At 38.7% G+C, this 10,429-nt stretch overlaps 1 protein-coding gene across 1 annotated transcript in view; it reads left to right on the top strand.

Annotated features, from left to right (window-relative positions):
- Positions 1-11: 11 nt before the first annotated feature.
- The window catches only part of TTC33 (tetratricopeptide repeat domain 33), a 42,690-nt gene continuing 32,272 nt past the window's right edge, over positions 12-10,429 (top strand). Inside the window, exons 1-2 of the mRNA XM_031061150.1 lie at positions 12-99; positions 225-453. Coding sequence (XP_030917010.1) covers positions 233-453 — 221 coding nt within the window. The 5' untranslated portion in view covers positions 12-99; positions 225-232. The remainder of the gene's footprint in view (positions 100-224; positions 454-10,429) is intronic.

Genomic DNA, 10,429 nt, shown 5'->3' with positions numbered 1-10,429 from the left:
CGCGGGGCGCGGCGCCCCCAGCCGGGAGAGGCGGCCGCGGCAGCGCCCGGTACCTCCGGGCCCTGCGTGCCTCAGGGACAGCTCAGTGCAGCCGGTCGGGTAAATTGTGTGTGGGGAGTGCCGCGCTGTGTTACTGCTTTCGGTTCGAGAGGGGCGAGGGGTGATTGTCCTGCTGTGTACTTAAAAGCAAAATTACCTAAGTATTTAAAATGCATTTTTCCTAGCTCTCCAGATGGCTTCTTTTGGGTGGAAGAGAAAGATTGGTGAGAAGGTCTCAAAAGCTACTTCTCAGCAGTTCGAAGCAGAAGCTGCGGATGACGAGGATCTGGGTGACGATGATGATGCTACCTGGGTGCTCGCAGCTAAGAGGAGAAAGGAAGTTCTCTTAGAAGATTGTGTAAGGAAAAGTAAAGAGCTCAAGGATGAAGGTGCAAATTTGGCTGAAAATAAGAGGTACTAATGTTGTCTTACTCTTTTTTCATTGACTGAAAAGTTGCTTCATGATGTTTTAGTCCCTTCTCTAAACACTAGTAATTTCCTAGTATCTGCATTGATAGTTTCCATAATTTGACAAGTAATAATTTCTTTCATTTTGCCTTTACTGTCTGGTACTAAATAAGTTTTTGTATTTCGTGATGTTATCAGCTGTGAAACAAAGTATATATTCCACCTTATCTCTGCATGTTCTCAGAACAACAACAACAGCAAAGATTGCCACTTGGGGCATAGTGGTCATGAGATTATAGAGTTCTCTATATTTGGTGAAATCAGAAGGAACATCAATAAGACTATTGCATTGGATTTCTGGAACTCAAAGTTTGGCCTATTTAGGAGACTTATTCAGAGAGTTCCTTGGGAAGCAGCCCTTAAAAACAAAGGAGTTCAGGGAAGATGGGCGTGCTTCAAAACAGAGATCTTGAGGGCACAGGAACAGACTGTCACTTTGTGCTGAAAGATGAGTCGATGAGGCAAACGTCCAGCCTGGATGGGAACTTAGGAATAAAAATATATATAAAAATACCATTTTTGGAAGGAGGGTCAGGTCTCTCTCCCAGGAAGTATTTAAGGGGCTTGCTAGGGCATGTAGAAAAAAAAATTAGGGAGGTCAAAGCCCAGTTTGAATTTAATTTGGCAGCTTTTGTAAAGGATAATAAAAAAAGTTTTTACAAATATATTAATGGCAAAAAGGAAGGATAATAACCATTCTTTGTTCTCTAGTGGATGTGGGAGGGAACTTTGCAACTGCAGGTGAGGAGAAGGCAGAGGTGCTTAACAGCTTCTTTTCCTCAGTCCTTAATGGGAAGACAGCTTGTCCTCAGGACAGCTGTCCTCCTGGGCTGGTAGATGGTTTCAGGGAGCAGATTGGCCCCCCTGTTATCCAGGAGGAGGCAGTCAGGGAACTGCTCAGCTGTTTGGATGTTCATAAATCTATGGGCCCAGATGAGATCCATCCCAGGGTGATGAGAGAGCTGGCAGATGAGCTTGCAAAGCCACTCTCCATCATTTACCAACAGTCCTGGCTCACTGGTGAGGTTCCAAATGTCTGAAAGCTGGCCAGTGTGATGCCCGTTCGCAAAAAAGGGTTGGAAGGAGGATCCTGGTAATTATAGACCAGTTGGCCTTATCTCAGTAGCTGGTAAGGTGATGGAACAGTTTATATTGAGTGTGATCATGCAGCACTTAAGGGATTGCCAGGGTATCAGACCCAGCCAGCCTGGGTTTAGGAGAGGCAGGCTGTGTTTGACCAACCTGGTCTCTTTTTATGACCAGATGACCTGCCTGGTAGATGCAGGAAAGGCTGTGGATGTTGTCTATTTGGACTTCAGCAAGGCCTTTGACACTGTCTCCCACAGCACACTCCTGGAAAAGCTGCAACCCACGGCTTGGACAGGAGCACTCTTGGCTGGGTTAGGAACTGGCTGGATGGCTGGGCCCAGACGGTGGTGGTGAATGGTGCTGCATCCAGCTGGCCTGGAGAAGAGGAGACTCAGAGGTGACCTTATCACCCTCTAAAACTTCCTGAAAGATGGCTGTAGTCAGGTGGGGTTGGTCTCTTTCTCCAGGCAGCAACTGACAGACCCAGAGGACACAGTCTTAAGCTGCACCAAAGGAAATATAGGTTGGATGTTAGGAAAAAGTTTTTTATGGAGTGATAAAGTTCTGGAATGGTCTACCTGAGGAGTTGGTGGACTCACCATCCCTGGATGTGTTTAAAAAAAGATTGGATGTGGCACTCGGTGCCATGGTTTAGTTGAGGTGTTGGGGCATGGGTTGGACTCAATGATCTTGAAGCTCTCTTCCAACCTAGTGATTCTGTGATTACAGTGGTCAAAAGATGAAAAAGTGACTGGATCTGAAAGCTGAAAGGGTAAATAGGATGCAGAGTGATAAGCCATACCATAAGTAACACTTTAGCCACTCTTGAAAATGTCTTTTTTCCCTTACTGAGAGTAAGCCTATCGTCCTGTGCACAGTGCCCAGGCAAATACTGCCAAGCAGCTAATGCACTGTTAGTCTGCCTAGTGCTTTGTGAAGTCAGGTACAGAGAACTGCTGTGAGTGCCCTCTGAGTACTGGAAGTTTGCCAGTTCTGGAAGGATATTGCAAGAGTGGTTCTATTGTCTTCTTGTGCTTCAAACAGAAAGCCCTTTTGGAGTCGAGATGTGTTAGAAGAGGGAGAGGTGGACTGTAAATTGTGCATCAAGTAGATAATTTGGCCAGATCTTCACTGGGGGGAGAAGAAACAGTTCTGAGAATAGTCCCTTTAAAATCTTCAGAATTGTTTGACACATGAATTTTTATCCTTTCTTTACTTTTAAGAGTATCTTTATTGTCCCAGATCAGAGATACTATTTTCCTGGTAGAAATATTACTAAGATGTCAGTAGGTGCTCCTGTGCTGTTAAACTTTTTGTCTTAAGAGGTATTATGCTAAAAAGGGTTCCCTGGGCAATGTGGAAGAGAAGGCAACTTGGAAGTTTAATGCAGGCAAGTTTATAATAATATAATGTATATATATTATATTACGATAAACTTATAAAAATATATGTATAGAATACATATCATAATAAACATACTGTGAGTATGGTTGGTCTGATTTTAAAAAGAGTAATGAACAAATACAAAATCTCTTTGAGAAAAGGCTTATTTTCAAATATTTAAATACAATTCCCTCTTTTAAGTGGTCACTGAAATAGTGACACTGTTTAGTGAGTGACTTCAGTTGATTCTTTTGTGTTCCTGAGGCCTGTAATTTCTGAATAAAATTTTGAAGCCTTTTAAAGTTGAGTTTAAATTAAAACCAAGTTAAACTTAATAAGTTTTAAGCATCCTTCCATTGTATTAAATCAATAGATTTCATGCAGTAGTTGCATAAGTGGGTTACATTAATATTAATAATTGAAAACACAGAATGTGCAAGTTAGTAGTCAATTAACATCTCTCTTTTTAACACCAGAAATAAATCATAGATTGCTCTACATAAGGTAGATCTATTCTGTCCTTTTAGGAATACAGAGATTGCTAAATATTTTTATCAACTCTTGTATCTTTAATACATCCTGTCCTTACCTATATTAAACAGATTGATTTTTTTTAATTTCTGTCTTCAGTTATACATATGGCTTCCTTGTATTTTCTTTTGGATGCTGTATATCTTTTCTCTATGTTCTTTTTTGATTTTTTTGGTGTATTTTTTAAAGTGCAGTAAGTCTCTTGACAGAGAGAGTGGCAGATATTCTCTTGTAGATATGGTTTAGGTTGGGGGCATACTGAACAGCAGGTAATTTTTTATGCTTTTGATATCTTCACTTGGTCTTAAAAACTGAGTTCTCCATTATGTGTCAGTTAGAAAACCATACAAAAGCTTCACCCATCCGTAGGTAGCAATGTAAGCATTTTCTGTGAATTTAGGGAGGACTGTCTCTCATCAGAAGTGCTTATAAGAACTACTGAGAAACTCTCAATGGCTTACAACAGGTATGCTAAGGAAGTCAGCGTTCATATCTGAGGCTCAACAGAAATTCCCACTTGAACTTTCAGTTTCCATCAGTTACTCCAGCACACTCTACAGTTCAGGCAGTGATGGTGCTGTTGGGGCACATAACTTTCAGACAGATTTTCTCTTTAAAAAAAAATCACATAGGTTTTACTCTTTCTGACAGAAACTGGTTGCTGTGATTATGTTCAGGCCTAGACCACATAGGTTTATTTCTTGAAATACGCATTTGTACAGCAAAAGCAGACTCGTGTAAATAATTATATACTTTAGGTGGATTGTGTCCTGAAATATCAGAATGTGCTAATGGTTGAAAAAATATCTGGGTTGGATTGTGTATCATTCTAGAAGAAAAGCAAAGACCTAGCACTAGAAAGTAACAAAGATTGGTTCTTGGTTGGTGTTACTTGTGAAGGGGATCCTAGAAGAAAAACTTGTGAAGAAGCAGGGGGCAAAAAAAAAGAAAGAATGGAAGTAATAAATTAATTTCCTATGGTGGAGAGACTCTGAGGTAACGTGCATGGCAGAAATTGATATGATGAATTTTTAAAAGCAGGCCCACTATTACTTAGCTAAAATAGTCATTACCACATTTATGTTTTATTAATCTGATCAGCTTACTTTTTGGGTAAGGGGAAGTGGTGATGGTGTTACAAGCCCCGCCGTGGTTTTGTTAGTCTCTGTGTACGCCATAAGCCTGTTTGTGTGGAAAAGTGAGATCTCACTGTTTGGTGTTTGTAAGTTGGGTTCTCAGTGCTTCTCTGGGGGAGGGAGTAATGAATGAGATTCTCAGGCGCCAGAATTTATGCAGCCTGTGCTATTTGCTTGCTTTACTTGCCACTTTTGTGAGTGGCAGTGGGGGAATGTTTGGGAAGTGGTGAAAACCCTCTGTGGGTTTTCAGCTTTCGTGGAACTGTTTGAAGAGTATTTGTACCTGCTGCAATGTATGTGTGCATGACCTTGATAAACCGAGACAGACAAACAGAAGAAAAACAGTGATGAAGACGATAGTTTATGATCCATATTTTGCATTTTTTGTGGGATGGAAGAAAGATTAGGAAAGATTTCTGGATTACCAGAAAAATGTGTTAAACTAAGTTGATCATCACAGTGGGAGTGTTACTGTGAAAAACACTGTTAAGGAGACTCTGACCTAGAAATTTGATAAGTAGGCAGTATTGAAGACGGCTTGTAAATTGATGATCTTGTCAGAGCAGCAAGAAGAGGCAGATGTGTGGAAGAAGTATCACATTTGTGTGCTCTTTTGATATGTGAGAAGGAGCAGGGAAACAAATATGTACAAACATACACACAGTCTTTTGGGAGCAGGCACATGGGGCTATTCTTTAGGCTGTCATGTGCAGGGCAAGGAGGTGGCCTTTGATGATCCCTGTGGATCCCCTCCTACAGGGTATTTTGTGATTTCTATAAACAGAATATTGTCTGTTGGTAGGAAGTATGGAGAATATTTTAGAGGACAATTTTTTTCCTTATAGGAAACTTGAAATACTGGTGAATTATCCATCTTAAGACGCCAAGTATGGATGTGCTCACATACACTGGAGTTAAAAAAAAAGACAACTGAAAGCAATATCAAAACCCAGCAACCCCAATCCATTTTTTTTTTGTGTTGGTTGTCCTACACTGTTTTAAATCCAGTGTAACTTCACATGTTCTGCCTTAGTATTTTTAACACAGCAATTTGCAATTGCATGTTACTTGACTGGGAGGGAGGAAAGCCTTTGGCTCTGGCCACACGGTTAAGAAATGGTTGAGGTGCAGGTAAACAGTGAAGTATGATGTACTTAAATACATGGCATGTGAGAGCTAAAAGCTGGAAGAAAAGCTTGTGTCAGTCTTGTGTCCTCAGTGTGACTGAGTTGCCTGTCTGTGCAGTAGCTCTGCAACCGTCCCTGTGCTGTTCTCAAACCTCAAACTTCTGTAGCTGCCCAGTAAGTGGCGATAGAACTCTTCTCTATGTGTCCTGAAGAGGTGCAGGATTTCTGTTCGATGTAGACTCTGCCGGGTTTAAATTCTCAGTGATTTGTGGGGTTTTTTTTCCAGTTTTGCCAAATACAAGTTAATACTGCTCTCGCTTCTGATGATGTTTATTGTGCTAAAAAAGAGTAAAAATTTCCATCTTGATTGGGAAGGTCATGTTTTCAGCTGGAACACTCCTACATTAGAGCTTCCCCTATATTAAAAAAAAAACTTCTTTTACTTTATCACTTGGTGTCTAGATTAGACTGATTAATAATATTTTACTTTTTATTTCCCTTAGCTTTTGCAACAGCAAATTAAACAAGGACATATCAAAGTGCAGTGACTAGACCAGGTAGCAGGCCAATTTTCATGAAACTGTTTACTTTTCTAGAGGGATTAATTTTTTAGAATTGCTTAATTTTCTAATCTATTGAAAAGAACGGAACTTTTCTGAAGGGTCATTTTTTCCACATTTTAGCAGCTGAGATTTTTTCTCTGATGTGAATGCCAGCATGACTCCCAGATGTGTAGTTAGTGATTCTTTAGCTACATACACTATAATTGACTTTGTTTTCCTCACTAGATATTCTAGTTAGTCAGATGATGAGGCACACACCTTTAGAAAGTATGCTTAATGTAGTGGTAAGTCAAGTGTTTACTGAAAAAACATGTCTATCAGGTGGAGCCGATTTTAGCAGTTGCATTTGTTCCATTTACCCATGTGTTTTCGGTTTAGATTATGGTAAGTACTTGATTAAAAATTAGTTATGAATAATAAAATTGTTTTCAGATTATATTACTAATTCATTTTGATGCAACTAAGATGGCAAAGGATAGACATCATTGTGTTGAAATTGCTTTTCAAGTTTCAGTCAATAAAGCTGATGTTACTTATATAATACCATGTTAATAAAGAGGTTTCCCAGAAGATCTTTGGCAAAAACATTTCATCAGTTTAATCAGCTGAGTTACATTACAGAGTAGCCTAGAAAAAAGAGATTGTGTTTGAGAGAAGAGGGATCCAGGGAGAGCAGGTATCATTTGTTTCAGGTTTTCTCCCCTAAACTCAGTAGTAGTTTTTCCTGATGAAATAATGAAAAGGTGAATAGAGTGCTATGTGGATATGTAGGAAGCTCCTGACAAAATCCAGATCTAAAATGGAAATTTACAAGAGGTGAGGGCAGAGTTGTGTGACCCAGTCAGACCACAGAGATTCTGTCTCGGCATGCAGGGGCAGGGATGAAGTTAGCAAAGCCACAGCCTGTGTGGAGTTGAATCTGGGGAGGGATGTGAAGGGCAGCAAGAAGAAAGGCTTGTACAGATGTATCAGCAACAGAAGGAAAACAAGGAAAAGTCTGGGTCTTCTACTGGAGGGGGTGGAGAATCTAGTGACAAAGGATGCAGAACGAGCACTCACTGTCTCCTTTGACTTGATCCTTACTGTGTTTCATTCAGGAACCCCAGGTCCAACTGACTACAGGGAAAGTCTGGCTCAAGGAAGACTTACCCTTTGTGAGTCAGACTAAAATGTTTAGATAAACCTGATGTAGAGAAGTTCATGGTACCTGATGGGGTCCTTCTTGGAGTGCTGCCAGAGCTGATTGATACCATCACAAAGAATCTGCAACTGTGCTTGAAAGGTTTTGACAGCAGGGCATGGTTCCTGGGAGCTGGCAGACTGATGGGGAATGGTGTGGATTGTCCATCCGTGTTGATACTGTGGACAGGAGCCTGAGCAACCTCCTTTAGCTGACCCTGCTTTGAGGAGCTGATTGGATTAGATGATCTCTAGAGTTTCATTCCAGTCTTGGCCTTTTTGTAGCTATATCCCATTAAAAGTTCAGATACATTCAGAATACAGAAGGTAGTTCCTGTGAGTTTTTAAATTTTGATTCACCAGTACAGGTATCTTTGGTGGAATACTTCGGGTGAGGAAACAAATTTTAAAAACTGCACTGCCTTCTTACCATCTCTGCTAACTGATCTCATTTAAAGCAAAGATGTGTTTTAAATTTAAAAAATTAAAAGGATTGATTCAGTAGATAATCTAAGAGTCTATGAATTTTAGTGTCTGGCTTCAAGAATAAAGTCTAAGTTTCTGTTAGGCTGCTGTTACAGTGTATTGGCAATGTTGACTCTATCATAAGAATAATCTAAAAGCCCTACAGAGTTTGGATTTTTATGATTAGGTGTAGGAGAAATTGCTGGAAAATGCTTATAATGAGACCTGAAGTATGTAGTAAGTACTCATGCCTACTGTTCCTTGTAGGCTGAAAATAACTGTTTAGTATGAGTTTGGATGTAATTTGCATACCAGGTACAATTAGCTATTATATATAATGCTTACATCCTTCAGCGTGAATTACCAATACCAGTGTTCTGCAGACAAAATGAAAAGTTTTAGCATCAGTAATTATTTGATTGAGAGTTTTCTTGGGTCAGTCATGCAAAAATGCAGAGAACGTAAGTAGATTTCACACTGTAAGTCAAATTATACACTGCAAATAGGGGCTTGATTAAAACTGTCATGAGTTCTAATCAAAGTACCTGATCACATTTTAAAGTTTTTCAGTGTTTAGCATTACTGTCTATATTGTGTCTATATAAAACTTCCTAACTGTTACACTTCCTTGGGAATGCTGTACACATCATATGCTCACTAAAGAGACAAAGGGTGTGTAAGCTGGAAGTCCTGCATGCAGAACACATGAGCTGAAGCAGAAAAGACTGAACAAGTACAGACTTTGTACCTTTGTTTTTTGGAGAAAGCCTGTTACAGCTTCTCTCATATTAGTCAGAATGTATGGATTTTTTTCAGGCCTCATAACCTTTCTACAGAATTAAAAAAGTGCAGAGAGTGTTTTGCAGTGTTTAAAACCTTCCTGTAAGTGTTGTGTAAAGTAAGACATTAATTATTTTGTCTAAGTTAATTTTTATTGCTAGCTTTATTTTGTTAATTGTTTACTGATAGAGTTGCTGCTTCCTGGTGATGCATCTAGTTGGCCCCTTTCATTGAGAAGTAAGTTCTTTGCAGACTGCTTAAGTAGTTATTCTTGTTTAAGTTGTAATTTATCTTTAAATTAGCTATTTTCTTTTCGTTCTGGGAAATGTTATTTTCCAACAGCTGGTTACTATTTGTCAAAGCAGGAGTTCAGTTATGAAATTATTACTAATTTAGTACAGATTTTTCTGAGAGTGAATGCAAGAATTGTAGATTATTTAAGCTGTACCCAGAGTTTGAATAGTTTTGAGAGTATTTTTTTGTTAGAATTGTTGTTCCTTGAGGATATTGAAATATGACACCATACCAGCCATCTGTATTTGAATGTGTGCATATTTCTGTATGTATGTATTTGTAAACAGAAGCAGAAGGAATATTCATATGCCAGCTGTAGACTGTGGAATCATTTATATATGTCTATAGATATATTTATAGTTTTATTCAGAGAAAGAATAATTTAATTGGTGCCTATGTATCATCCTGTATAGTTTAGGCAGTTGTTGTCAGCCAAGACAAGAATCAATATTCATTCAAGGTCTCTTGATAGTGTGAGGAGAAAGAGGTACAGCCTGTGAGGTGACTGTAAACACCTCAGGTGAGGTACCTAAACATAGGTGAGGGTGTGAGAGGAACTGGGCTTATCAGTGCTTTTTTGGACATGAAGGAAGGGTAATTTGTGTTACCTGCCTTTGTATTTATGTCTAGAGTCTGTTCCTTCTGTGCATGAAATATAATTTACAGAATTTTATAAATGAAAAGCTGTGTTTTTTACTGGATATGTCTTGTGCAGTGTTTTTTTAAGTAAACTCTTCAAAAATATGTCTGTTTACTTAACATTTCTCCTCATATTTAAATATGTAGAGAATGCTGCTGGAACCAAACAAGCATAAAAAAAAGGTTCTTAAGTGTTTCATCAGTATGTATTAATTTTTAATGTTTATGTTAATGTCTCTGTGTAGAGTATTCATGCTGTTTTCTATCCTTTCTCTATATATGAATGAATACTTGTCTCAGATTTTTATAGGCAGTAAACAATAGTTTCTAGATTTAACATTACTTGCTGGTCCTCTTGTTTTGTCCCATTCCTAGCATGCTTTCCAGACACCTTTTGTTTACGACCCAGTAGGACAGTTGCATCTAATCCCAGAATATCTCTGTGGTACTTCTTAACTATGTAACATACTGGATTGTAAATAAATAACATAAAATATAAATATTGATATTGTGTTACTTTTATTTTCATTACTCATTACAATAATATTTTGGATTTAATTTTTATCACTCACTATCATAGCTGTGCTTGAAAAATTAAAATATGTGAAAGAACATGGGCTGGCATTTTTCTAGCCTTGTGCAGTATATAAAGGTGGAGTAATTAACATTTTTCCTTAATTTTTATGGCAGTCTGATTTTCCTTGAATCTGATGTTTATATCTGCCTGCCAGTCTTT

Source organism: Geospiza fortis, unplaced genomic scaffold (assembly GCF_000277835.1).
Source record: "Geospiza fortis unplaced genomic scaffold, GeoFor_1.0 scaffold163, whole genome shotgun sequence".
NCBI classification, from domain to species: domain Eukaryota; kingdom Metazoa; phylum Chordata; class Aves; order Passeriformes; family Thraupidae; genus Geospiza; species Geospiza fortis.
The sequence above is the reverse complement of the archived record's forward strand: the minus strand, read 5'-3'. Positions and strand labels throughout refer to the sequence as shown.